The sequence below is a fragment of the Pangasianodon hypophthalmus genome, chromosome 5 (genome assembly GCF_027358585.1).
Source record: "Pangasianodon hypophthalmus isolate fPanHyp1 chromosome 5, fPanHyp1.pri, whole genome shotgun sequence".
Taxonomy (NCBI): domain Eukaryota; kingdom Metazoa; phylum Chordata; class Actinopteri; order Siluriformes; family Pangasiidae; genus Pangasianodon; species Pangasianodon hypophthalmus.
Window position 1 is genome coordinate 10,252,182 of NC_069714.1, and position 13,155 is coordinate 10,265,336.

The 13,155-nt window shown below is 38.8% G+C and overlaps 1 protein-coding gene across 5 annotated transcripts in view; it reads left to right on the forward strand.

Moving 5' to 3' along the window:
• nalcn (sodium leak channel, non-selective) overlaps positions 1-13,155 on the forward strand; it is an 81,800-nt gene that overhangs the window by 67,224 nt on the left and 1,421 nt on the right. For 3 of the 5 annotated variants that reach the window (XM_026913126.3, XM_034304884.2, XM_053234276.1), the window contains 17 exons: positions 181-285; positions 384-490; positions 1,606-1,726; positions 1,813-1,911; positions 2,026-2,119; positions 5,797-5,903; positions 5,990-6,064; positions 6,171-6,290; positions 6,409-6,477; positions 6,587-6,735; positions 6,983-7,076; positions 7,350-7,482; positions 7,903-8,018; positions 8,577-8,734; positions 9,949-10,099; positions 11,359-11,508; positions 11,608-11,722. In XM_026913126.3, the coding sequence (XP_026768927.1) occupies positions 181-285; positions 384-490; positions 1,606-1,726; positions 1,813-1,911; positions 2,026-2,119; positions 5,797-5,903; positions 5,990-6,064; positions 6,171-6,290; positions 6,409-6,477; positions 6,587-6,735; positions 6,983-7,076; positions 7,350-7,482; positions 7,903-8,018; positions 8,577-8,734; positions 9,949-10,099; positions 11,359-11,508; positions 11,608-11,722 (1,963 nt within the window). Of the gene's footprint in view, positions 1-180; positions 286-383; positions 491-1,605; positions 1,727-1,812; positions 1,912-2,025; positions 2,120-5,796; positions 5,904-5,989; positions 6,065-6,170; positions 6,291-6,408; positions 6,478-6,586; positions 6,736-6,982; positions 7,077-7,349; positions 7,483-7,902; positions 8,019-8,576; positions 8,735-9,948; positions 10,100-11,358; positions 11,509-11,607; positions 11,723-13,155 lie in introns of those variants that run through there. The other 2 variants (XM_026913127.3, XM_026913129.3) reach the window with 2 other exon arrangements.

A 13,155-nucleotide genomic window follows, 5' to 3' on the forward strand; every position in this document is an offset into this window, starting at 1 on the left:
CACATTTTATGAAGTCACAGATTATTAAGGGACAGATTGATGTTGTTACTTGCTCTGAACCATTTGCCTGTACAGGCAGACTTCTTTGCTAAAGCCTGACCAAATATGGCTGCTTGGCATTCAGTGTACATCTATTCAGTGGGTACACCATCCAAAATAGTTTTGCTTCTATTCACACAGGTGTCCATTCTTCTCCTGACATTAATGCTGGTATTTGCGAGCTTTGGGGTGCAGCTTTTTGCTGGGAAGCTTGCCAAATGTAATGATCCTCATATAATTGAAGAGGTAGGACTGAATGCATTATTCCTTATAACTGTATTAACATCTTATTAATGCACTTCCTTGGACTGAAATGTTTCCTTTGGCTTTGTAAACCCTTGCAGAAAGACTGCCACGGCATGTTCAGAATCAATGTGAGCATCTCTAAAAACCTCAACCTAAAGCTCAGAGCAGGAGAGACGAAACCTGGATTTTGGGTACCCAGAGTGTGGTAATGACCTACAGAAGAATTTTATATTGCTAAATAGTTGGTGTATTAGTATTATTAAGATGCAATTCAAAACTGTGAAGCCATCATGTTTTTAGGGGGTAGGGGGAGAGTAAGAGATAACAGATTGCACATGGATGAATTGCCACTCAAGGAGTGTGTGTAGTGACAAATCTAGCCATGGTGCCCCAATGAGTGATGTGACAGCTAGAGCCCACATGATGGATGCTGAACATAAAAGCAACTCAGAGCACTTTAGAATCCATATTCTGATATTATAGATCTTACTGTATATTGCTGCAGTGTCATTAAAAAAGCTTGTGTTATCCTGCTTGACACATAACAGCAAAGGTTTGGCATCTAAACCTGGTTAAGATATTTTAGCCAGTAATGTGATAAATGTAATATTATGTATAAATTCTAGTGTGGTCAACTCAAAACTCAGCACATTTTCGACATACTTTTACCTCTAATGTTTGCACTTGTAACCTTCAAATGGAATTTTACCAGTTTTAATGTTCAGATTTAATGTTTGAAGTTACACAGAGTGTGACATACCCTATAACAAATCCTGCATACAGTGTAACTGGTGGAATTTACTCTTCAAACACTTGAGGATCTTCTCTCCTCTATATAACATGCTAGTGATTTGCTCATAATTTACTGCATCTTCTAAAGCAGAACTAGTATAATTATAATAAATTTGCTTTGAGTCAAATTACAGCCTTCATACTTCTCCACTTAACATCATAAGATATGAATACACAGTGATGTTGATAAGTAGGTAAATTGACTAGTGGGGGAGATGGTATTCACTATAGGTTTGTTTTTGAGAGTCCTGACCACTTGGGAGAAAAGGCTGTTGTAGTTATAGGCTGAACTGACTCTGAGATTGTTCTTCATTTCTAAATTGCTTTCATTTCCAGACATTTCTCCTACCTGTCTTTTCTGACTTTTCTTCCTGTTGTCACTTCACTGCACTAATGTTTTAAAACAGCCACCACAAAATGTGTCAGCCCATTATAGAATAAATAGTTATGAGATGTTATCCAGAACCATCCATTTCGACTCTGGCTTGTGTTCACCTTTAACCATTTCCTGGTTATGTGTGTTTCCAGGGCGAACCCTCGCAACTTCAACTTTGACAACGTTGGTAATGCCATGTTGGCTCTTTTTGAGGTCTTGTCTCTGAAGGGATGGGTGGAGGTCAGAGATGTGATTATACACAGAGTAGATCCGGTAGGTTACTATCTGAACAGTAGGACTGGGCCTTAAACTCACCTGAAGCAGACACTGAGTGGTGATGTACTTGTCTCTTATTGCAGACCCACGGCATCTACATCCACGTCTTCGTGTTCTTGGGCTGTATGATTGGCCTCACACTGTTTGTGGGGGTGGTAATAGCTAACTTTAATGAAAACAAGGTAAGCTACGATCATGAACTCCTGTGTGAAAATGGATGTCTTTGTGTAGATTCTGTACATGTTGGTGTGGATAGTTGGTGTAGGTGTATATTTCTGTTCTGTGCATTTGTTCAGGGTACAGCTCTGCTGACAGTGGACCAGAGGAGATGGGAAGACCTGAAGAGCAGGCTGAAGATTGCTCAGCCACTGCACCTTCCCCCACGTCCAGGTCTCTCCCTCTTGCTCTCTCTCTCTCTCTCTCTCTCTCTCTCTCTCTCTTTTTCTCTCTCCCTTTCTCTCTCTCTTCACTGTTAATGAGTCATCCCCAGGCTCTCACCGAGAATGCTAGAGTGCTTAATCAGCTCTCCTCAGATTCCAGGCACTGAATAAAGTTGAGCACTCATCGCACCTACCTGAGGGCGCACCCCCAAGACAATTACACAATGAGATGGAAAAATCCCATTTACCTTCAGTGTTGAAGATGCAGATGCTTGCAACATGCACACCCATGGGCCTAGTGTACTTTAGAGAGTCAAGTGAGCAAATCCTGCCGTGTCTCCACACACTGTGTGTGCTGATTGATAGGGGAGCTGTTTGCAGGCTCACTGTTATTAAGATGCACTCAGCGATGCCTCTGCACAGTGGTGCATGGTTAAGTATTGAGTTTTGTCTGAAATCAGCATGATCAAATAAGGGGGAGACAAGCTGAATATGTTGACATGGTAAACCAGCACAAATAGACAGCAGTGTCAACAAAGAGCAAAATAATGATATAACACGAAGCAAACCTGTGAAAGTTGCCACTAATGGTGCCCTTTATTTTCTTTATTATAATAGGTTCATTTTCCTTTCAACCCTATGACTCTATCTGTTAATAGAAGGAAATATAGGGCATTCATTCTTTTTAGAGACACGACAATATAGCAGACAACATTGCCACCATCTTTCTTTTTCTTTCTTTCTTTCTTTCTTTCTATATATTTAGTTCTAATACACAGTTGGGTTTTAAACTAGTTTAGAAGTCTGCTCTGGTAAGAGCTGAAGGCAGCAGTGGGAATAGAATGCATTTTTCTCAGGGCGAGTTAGCCTGCCACTGGAGACCAGCAAAAAAAAAAAAAAAATCAATACCTTAACACTAGTGACATGAACAACATCAATTCTCTGTTCAGGCTCGTGCACGCTGTGTGTCTGGCTTCCTTACCTAGTGACTTGTGATGAATTCTCTATACACCATATTTCCTAATGCACTGAGACCCTGGGTGTAACAAATGACAGTACATTTCAAAACAAATGCGGGCTCATGGAATGAGCTGGTTGTAATATTCTCTCGTGGTCAAGGTGTACAGTGTTACAGTCAGACATATAATAGTGTATTACCTGGCATTCATTTACCTGCATTTTTGACTTGTCAAATTCTCTCTCCATTTAGATACATCTCTGATATGATGTTTGTATTGTTAATCACGTAGGGCTGTATTCAGAGTTGGGCTTTCCATTCAAAGTGAGAATTTAATACTAATGCACATCAGTATTCAGCTGCTACGGTATGACAGTTTGATTTAATCATGCTGAAATTTATATTTGGGCTGTACTGTAAAAAAACTGTGGAATGCCATTTGAGGCCAATATTAAATGTGAAAATATCTATTATGTATGGAAAGTATGTATGGAATGTTACAGGTATTCAGAGATGAGTTATGCAGCTGCTTATGTTTGTACAATGGATATAAAAAGTCTATACACCCCTGTTATAATGGCAGGTTTTTGGTGTAACAAAAATGAAACCAAGATAAATAAAATGAAACATAAAATGTATAATAACCTTGTTGCTTAAGTGTGCACAGCCCTAAATTGATGCTTAGTTGAAGCAGCTTTAGATTTTATTATGGCATTCAGTCTTTTTGGGTAAGAGTGAGTCAGTCTGGCACATCTAGACTTAGCCATATTTTTGCCATTCTTCCTTGGAAAAGGTCTCCCCACAGACTGAATTTTCGATTGAATTTAGGTCTGGACTAGGACTGCACGATATTGAATAAAAATGTGGTATGGAATAACTTGTTAAATAATGCGTTATGCGATATGTGGTACGATAATGCTAATAATAAGTGTGTACAATCAAGTATTAAAGTATTCATTCGGTTATTGCAAGCCCTTGCGATATTCATATTGTGATATTTACATTTGTGAAATTTCAATAATTCGATATATTGTGCAGGCCTATTCTGGACTTTGGCTGGGTCATTCCAAAACCTTGATCTTGTTTTGGTGAAGCCATTCCTTTGTTGATTTGGCGGTGTGCTTCGGGTTGTTGTCGTGCTGAAAGGTGAAATTCCTCTTTATCTTAAGTGTTTTAGCAGAAGCCTTAAGGTTTTGCGCCAAATTGACTGGTGTTTGGAGCCATTCATGATTCCCTCCACCTTATTTAAAGCCCCAGTTCTAGCTGAAGAAAAGCAGTCCTAAAGCATGATGCTGCTGTCTCCATGCTGGACCGTGGCTATAGTGTTATTTTGGTGGTGTGCTTTATTTTGTACCAAACATACCTTTTGGAATCATGGAACTATTTATTTGAGCTTGGATGTTTTTTATGAGAAAGGGCTTCTGTCTAGTCACCCTACCCCATAGCCCAGACATGTGCAGAATATGAGAGATTGTTGTCACATGCAGAGAGTAATCAGTACTTGTCGGATATTCCTGCAGCTCCTTTAATGTTGCTGTAGGTCTCTTGGCAGCCTCCCTGGTAATTTTTTTGTCTTGTCCTTTTATGAATTTTAGAGGGACGTCCTGTTCTTGGTAAACTCACTGTGGGGATCCATTTTCTCCACTTGTTGATGATGGCTTTCACGGTGTTCCATGGTACATCTAATGTTTTGGAAATTTTTTTATATCTCTCTCCTGATCGATACCTTTCAACAGTGGGACCCTGTACAGGCTTTGTAAGCTCTTTGCGTACCATGGCTTCAGCAGTCAGAAGAAACCAAGAAGATGTGAAGGAAATCCAATAGAAACAGCATCTTTATGTGGGGTTAATCAGAATTATTTCATTGATGAGGGCTGTATGATAATTACTTTTGAACATGAGATTGAATGTGATTGGTTCCCTAACCCCAATTATAAAAGCGTGTACACAACTATGCAACCAGGTTATTGGAAGTTTTCTATTTTTCCTATTTTCCCTAAATGTTCATGATTGTTTTCCACTTAATTTTTATACACTGTAATTTCACATTGAGGGTGGAAAAAAGCTCTGACATAGTTTATCTTGGTTTCATTTTTTTACATCACAAAAACTTGCCATTTTAACAGGGGTGTGTAGACTTTTTATATGCACTGTATGTATTAATAGGCATTAAATACATAAATATAAAAAATAGTTTATATCTCACACGCATTATGATTTCTTGACCTTGATTTAGTATCTCATGGCTTCATTAAGTTGTGTGCATGAGTAACTGTCCGTGCACAATATTAAAAAAAAATAAATGCAAAATAATTGGATGTGCTGGATCAAGTGCTATTTTATAAGCATCTCAGTGCTTGCCATCTTCTCATTCAAAATCATGATATTAGTATTTAATTTTTATTTTTCCATTTGTCTCTTGCTTGTATGTTACATGTATTACGTTTGACAGTAAAGAAAAAAAAAACGTTATTTTCTTCAGAGTGTATTTCCTGTCCCTGATTTTTTTTCATAAAAGCATGTTTAAAGGCAGTGGTGTAAATGCTATAGTGAAACTCCATCTTACGATTAACCCATCTCTGAATACGTGTAACTTTCCCTGAGTAAAAATCAACTGTGAATATGGCCCTTAGTGACAAGAACATTCCCATCACTTGCTTTTATATGTATTCTATGTTTGAACATCAATATGTAAGTCCAGACATTTTAGTCTTCTTTTTCCTTTTTAGAAAATGGTGGCCTCCGTGCCAAGATGTATGACATCACGCAGCACCCTTTCTTCAAACGAGGCATAGCAGTGCTAGTCTTAGCCCAGTCTGTTCTACTGTCTGTCAAGGTGAGAGATTGTCTTCTGACGCATTAATCCATCAAACTCAAGTTCACTTTAGATATTCAGTGCCATTTTTCTGGTGTACATTTCAGTGGGATGTGGATGACCCAGTGACGGTTCCCCTGGCGACCATGTCTGTAGTTTTCACATTCATCTTTGTCCTAGAGGTAAATTTTACTTTTGGATTATACAACATAGTCTGTGTCGGTAATTGGTAAAGGTTTAGCTGCAGTGGCCAAACATTTTTCAGCCATGGTTGTGATGTGCTAACAGGTTACTATGAAGCTGATAGCCATGTCACCAGCTGGTTATTGGCAGAGCAGGAGGAACAGATATGACCTGCTGGTTACGTCGCTCGGCGTCATATGGATCATTCTGCACTTTTCTTTATTGGTAAAAAAAAAAAAAAAGGAGTTTATACAAGCGTTATACTGTTCTGACCTTGATTCCAAATATGCATCAAAGTAAAATCTTGCTGTAAAAAGATCATATTTGTTATCTGCTTCCTCAGAATGCCTATACCTACATGATGGGCACTTGTGTGATAGTGCTGAGGTTTTTCACCATATGTGGAAAACATGTGAGTAAAATTTGGTATAACTTATGTTCAAAGAGAGCTAATAATTTTGTGAAATAATCTTTTAACAGTACAAAACAAAATGTGTGTGTGTTTATGTGTGTGTGCGTAGGTGACTCTGAAGATGCTTCTGCTGACGGTGGTGGTGAGCATGTACAAGAGCTTCTTCATTATAGTGGGCATGTTCTTGCTGCTCCTTTGTTACGCCTTTGCCGGAGTGGTACTCTTTGGCACTGTCAAATACGGAGAGAACATTAACAGGTACTGTGGAGGCGATGATTAAGCAGTGTCAGCATGCTTTTTGTGAGATTTGTAACACTCTAACACTTGTAGAAATGTCAGTCCTTCCTGGTGCAGCTGGCATTGTCTAAAACGTTTTCTTAAATAGTATTGAGAGTTAGATTTTGTGTATCATAGTGAGAATGTGGGATATGAGTGTGTGATGCTTTTCTCTTATTCCCCTTCTTCCCTTTACTCCTTTATTTCTCTCACTCTTTCGCTCTATCAGGCACGCAAACTTCTCCACTGCAGGGAAGGCCATCACGGTGCTGTTCCGCATCGTCACAGGTGAAGACTGGAATAAGATTATGCATGACTGCATGGTAAGCCAACAGTTATCTCTGTGTGCTCACTCCAGGGTTAAGACCTTGAGATTCTCAGCATCCATAGAACACCGGAGAGCTGATAATATGTATAATTTAGCATGCACATAACTTTCAGAGAAAACCATCTGTCACTGTCACTGTTCATGGTTAATGATTATAATATGACAGTAAGTGGCAGACCAAATCCTTAAGAAATTCCTTTCAGGTTGGTCTTGCTTTGCTTTCTGGGTTCCCTGTGTTGACTGTGTTTTTGCTGGACTGGTTCTACAGGTACAGCCTCCGTTCTGCACACCAGACAAGCACCGCTACTGGGAGACAGACTGTGGCAACTACGCCGGCGCCCTTATCTACTTCTGCTCGTTCTACGTCATCATCGCCTACATCATGCTGAACCTGCTCGTTGGTACGCTCCATTTCCCCCAACTCAATTTCCTGTCTCATTTCCTTCTCCGTCTGGCATTAGCCAAACTAGCTAATGAAATACAATAACACGCCCCAGTCTCTCCCCGACAGCTAGGGTATATTATTAGCACCTTTTGTCCTTGAAGTGATTAAGTTTCTTTCTCTTAGTGATAGAATCATCTTTCCTATTTGAGAATATTACAGATTAGTACTAGGAGGATGTCCCAGCAGAATGTGAATGAGTTTCTGAGCAAATTTGGTTCCAGGCCAGCCCTTTGTGTCTGCCCTCCTGGGAGGATGAGTCATGTCTGTGTGCTTTTTTTTGCAATACTGACACTTTTCCCTAGTGCTGTGAATGCAGAAGGAGTTGAGAGAGCTCTTCAAACATTTACCAACCCACTTTTTTCCTGTCTTCCCCCAGCTATCATTGTGGAGAACTTTTCTTTGTTCTACTCCACGGAGGAGGATCAGTTGCTAAGCTACAACGACCTGCGGCACTTTCAGATCATTTGGAACATGGTGGATGACAAGCGGGAGGTAGGGTGGAGATGTTCCATTGATCCGAGGTGCGATGCGTTAATGTCAGAGCGTGCACCTTCTGAGACCAACCCTGCAAATGAGAGCTTTGGAGGCATTGACATTCTCACCTCTAGAGTAATGGTAGTTATTACAGTCTGTCACAGAGAGGTAGAGGAGGAGGTGGCATCTTCATTATCAGACTTATTGAGAGCAAAAGAGAAAGATGTGTCGATGAACTGTCACACAAAGGGCTGCTATAGGAGCAGACAGGTTTATGATTAGTAAATAACATGGCCAGTAATGAACGAGCCAGCTGTTCTGCAGTAATATTGACATAGCAGAATATACACAGATCCCATTAACAAAAAGGTATGAAACTCATAATGCTTATTGAACTAATTTTAGTGAGCATTATTGTGTTTCCTCAGACAGGGATTAGAAGGCTTTGGTTGTAGCCAGTGCACTATAATTACCTTGAGAATTGATCTAGGACCAGCGTGCTAGTTTGTTCAGCAATATTAGTGACCCATTGTGAAATGAGTTGATGTTAAAATGAGGTGCTACTCTGTTGGGCAGGGTGTGATCCCCACCTCCAGGGTGAAGTTTCTGCTGCGACTGCTCAGGGGCCGGCTGGAGGTGGACCTGGACAAAGACAAGCTGCTCTTTAAGCACATGTGCTATGAGATGGAGCGACTGCACAGTGGTGGAGATGTTACCTTTCATGATGTGCTGAGGTAGGAATGCACCATTCAGAAGTCAGTGGGTTTTATTTATATTTAATGGATACATGCTTTAATTGAATGTCAAAGCATAAAAGCTTGATTCATTTCAAGTCCATCTTAAACAACTCTGTTCTTTTTGTGGGTATGCTTTCTGTTTAACCCTCATGTCCTATCCATTGCTTCATGTCCCATTAACTACTGAATTTTGAATTTATGCCCAATATAATTTCTCTTCAGCTCAAATATTAGCAACATAAATAATATGGAAATAGTATAATGAAGTATAGACTAACAGTATAATAGTAGTGGAGGAAAGGTGACTTTGTCCTGCTTCCTTTCCTTGCTTCTTAGCTCCTCCCTCTGAGGACACAAGAAAAGAATAAGAAAGGAAAATAAGGAGAGAAGCACAAGAGGAATTGAGAACAAACATTTACCAAATGAGACATCCGTGTTCAATAAAGAGTCATAACTTCACTTATTGATGACACACGGCAACAGGAAGAAACCAAATAAACATCAATTAAATTATCTTTTGTGTACATCACACACATTAATGCTGATGTATTATTTTAGATAAAATAAACTGACTGACTTCTCATGTGCATATTTTTAAGCTAAGTCTCGAACCATTTTAATTGGCTTTTATCCAAGGCTTTCATCCATTCCCAAAATGAAAAAATGAATATTATTAATTATTATCATATTTATTTACATATTTATTATGTAAATTAATTTTACATAAATATTTACATATTTATTGAAATTTATTTTTGTGAGAAGTGGCACATTTATACCATAAACATATGCACTACAGTAAAAAAGCCTTCTTTATCATATCTCCTTGATTCCTCCAAGTACAAATTAAGAATTGGTATGTTGTTAAAGATGGACTTTGACTGGTTTCCAGGTGATGAGCTGAAGAGCATGGGATTGCACTCATGTCCGTGTCACCTTTCTTCCACATTATAATATGATCGGAACCTCTGTAATGATAATGCAGATGTGATTTTTGATAATGATTTGTTAAATTGTCAAGTGCATAAAGTTTCATGTTAGAATTTTTTTCCCATTTTAATCAGCAAAAAAACATAATGATTAAGATTAGTCCTTTAAGGAGACATTACAGAACTGAACAGCTTGATATTAAGAATTTGATATTGAGAATTCTGCTGTAAGGATTTACATTTGGAGATAAGCTTAGGCTGGCTTAACTGTGTGTCTGTCAGCATGCTGTCATACCGCTCAGTGGACATCAGGAAGAGTCTGCAGCTGGAAGAGTTGCTGGCAAGAGAGCAGCTGGAGTACACCATTGAGGAGGAGGTAGCCAAGCAGACAATCCGCATGTGGCTGAAGAAGTGCCTCAAACGCATCCGGGCCGTAAGTCAAACCGCAGTGTACTGTCGAACAAAGGTTTTATACGGATACATTTTTGGTGCCTCAAGTTCTAAACAATGAGCTTTCTCTAGAGGTTATAACTAATGATATAATAGACATACCCTTTTGGTCCCACCCCTCTGGCAATCATTTGAACCTGAAATCTCTTTTCACATATGTTATGCTGTTACCATAATGCCCGATAACATTAATACCTAGGGTGGTGTAGTAAGAGTTAGCAGTATAATACTCGTATTAGATTTATTTATGTTTTTCCCATCTTCTCATTCATATGTCATTGTATTAGTCTTTTTTTCACTTTTAATCTTGCTTTTATATCATATTGCATTTGACAGCAAAGAAAAAGACTAGCAAAACATAATTTGCTTATTCAGCCTGCATTTTCTGTTCCTGATTCTTTTCAATCTTAAAGGCAAGTGCTTATGTTAAGATGGTTTTGGAAAAAAAAAGTCTCAGACACTTTTACTCAAGAAAAATCTGGCAACCACAGCGGCCTGAACTACATGCAGGTGATGTGCATTATCTGAATGTGGAATGGTGGTATGGTTGCACAGTGGGTAGAGTTGTCGCCTTACAGCTCCAGCATCCCTGGTTTAGTACTGTCTGTGAGTTGCTGTGCCTGTTCTCCCAGTGTCTGCGTGGGTTTCCTCAGGGTTCTCCGCTTTCCTACCACCTACCAAAAATGCCACTAGGTGGACTGGCTAAGATAAATTGCTTCTAGGTGTGAACCAGTATGTGAGAGTGTGTGCATGGTGCCTTGTGATGGACTCACATCCCATTCAGGATGGATTCTCGCCTCATGCCCAGTGTTCAAGGGATAGGCTCTGGGTACAAGACAAAGCAATTACTGAAATTGAGTGATTGAGTGAGTGAATATGGAGCTCAGAAAATGAACTTAAGCTCCTGCAGAACTCTAAATAACTTTCTAATTATTAACTATCTATTAGCAACTAATTATTGACATAACTTTAGAACAAAAATCGCTCCGAATACAGCCCATAGGAATTATTAGAGTCAACATATTGAAATCCCAGAAACTGTATTGTTCTCTGTTGCCTTTAGCATTCCCCTTTTCCTGGGCTATAAATATTAGGCTGCATACATGTAAAATAACTTTGTTGTCCATGACCATGTGGAAAAATGGTTGTTGACATGCATAAATCAGGTTATGGACAGTCCAGTATAAGATGTTAATGCATGTTAATGCTGTGTATCATTCTGTTCTCATTCTCTTCCCTCAGAAGCAGCAGCAGTCGTGCAGCATCATTCTGAGTCTGCGTGAGAGTCAGAAGCAGGACCTACGTCGCCTGCTCAACCCACCCAGTATTGAAACTACTGTGCCCAGTGATGAAGCCAACACCAACAACCAGGACAACCCCACACAACCCGAGGTACCCTATTTGTACTCACACATACACACACACCACACATGCTGCTCTATGAAGCAATAAGTGTACAATTAAATGGCTTTACATGGTGCCATTCCCCAGCAGAACAGTGGCTTGCAGACTCTGCTGAGCCCCACTCTGTCAGACCGCAGCAGCTACAGGCAAGACTCTGCAGATCGGCCCCAGAGGAAGCTGGGCCAGTGGAGACTGCCCACAGGTTAGCACCACACCTCAAAGATCCATCATTTACTCCTCTCATTGGTGTGAACATGTGATATCATGCATGTAGATAGTAATATATATATATATATATATATATATATATATATACAGCATTGGTATTGTATGGATGATTATCAAAAACAAAGATTTTCAACAATTTTCATTGTACGGAGAAAAGAAACATGTTTACTAAAATCTTACTTTAAACCATAAATGATGAACCATAAAGGACACTTACTGAACTCTGTAAAACATTTAAAATACACTATATAATGCACTATATAATGCAAATCCAGCACTATAACCATTTCACTAACAATAAAGGTCTTAAGACATAACAGACATAAGAGCTCATTCTAGGTACTAATAAAGAGCCTGCACCTTTTGAAGCAGTTGTGGCAGATCATGAGAGTGGTATAAATGTAAATTTGATGATCACTTTAGCTAGAGGGCAATAAATCATTGATTTGGTTAGCATGTGGACTTCATAATTAAGAAGCTATAATTCATATGGGGCTCCATAATAATTTTACTACAAATGGACTAAACATTCTAAGCTCCTATCAGAAGTAGATACCATAATAAAGTAATGGCAAAAATGTGTCCACCTGCCATCTGACCGTACACGCCTTAAGTATCTACTTCTTAGCCCCATTCCTGTGCAGCTTCTTATTTATGAAGCCTATATGCCAGCCAAATTAATGATTTAATGCCCTCAAAATAAACTTGCATGATATGGTATTTATATATATATAAAATTTCATGTGAACATATATTTACTGCCCTTATGCTTCTTTTATATGTGAGGGAATAGTTTTTTTAAATTTTTTTTTTTTACTTTTCTCAGCACTGGGGAAACGTGTCAAAATGATTTGTTCCTGTTAATTAGGTTACACCTTCTGGAGTATTCTGTTAATGCTGAAAGGGAGAAAAAAGATGTAATTCTGTACAAGTACAGGCAAAAAATAGTAAAAAAAAACAAAACAAAAAAAGGCAAAATATTAAGCTTTTAATGGTCTTAACAATAAATCATTGGCCAGGAAATTAGCAAGAATTAAACAGACAGATAAAGGAACTGAGTATTGGAGCTTTTCCCTTTGGTTTCTTTAAATGTTTAAGCCTTGTGGCCCTTGATAGGTGTGGCAGATAACCAAATAATGATAATCTTAAAAAAAAAAAAAAAAAAAACTGCCAGAAGATATTTTTGGAAAATTTTGTACAACCAGACGTGATAATTTGAATTTTACATCAAACTTTTATCTTTGTGTACAAGAAGACTACAGAAGTGAATTTCCCTGTTTCTAGCTTTTCCCCAAACAGTTCACTGCAGCAGAAGTAAACGAGCAAATGGTGGCACAGGAGGTTTCAGGAGTGCACCTGTTTAATTTTTACTCATTTTCTGACCAATGTTTTTTTGTTAAGACCATT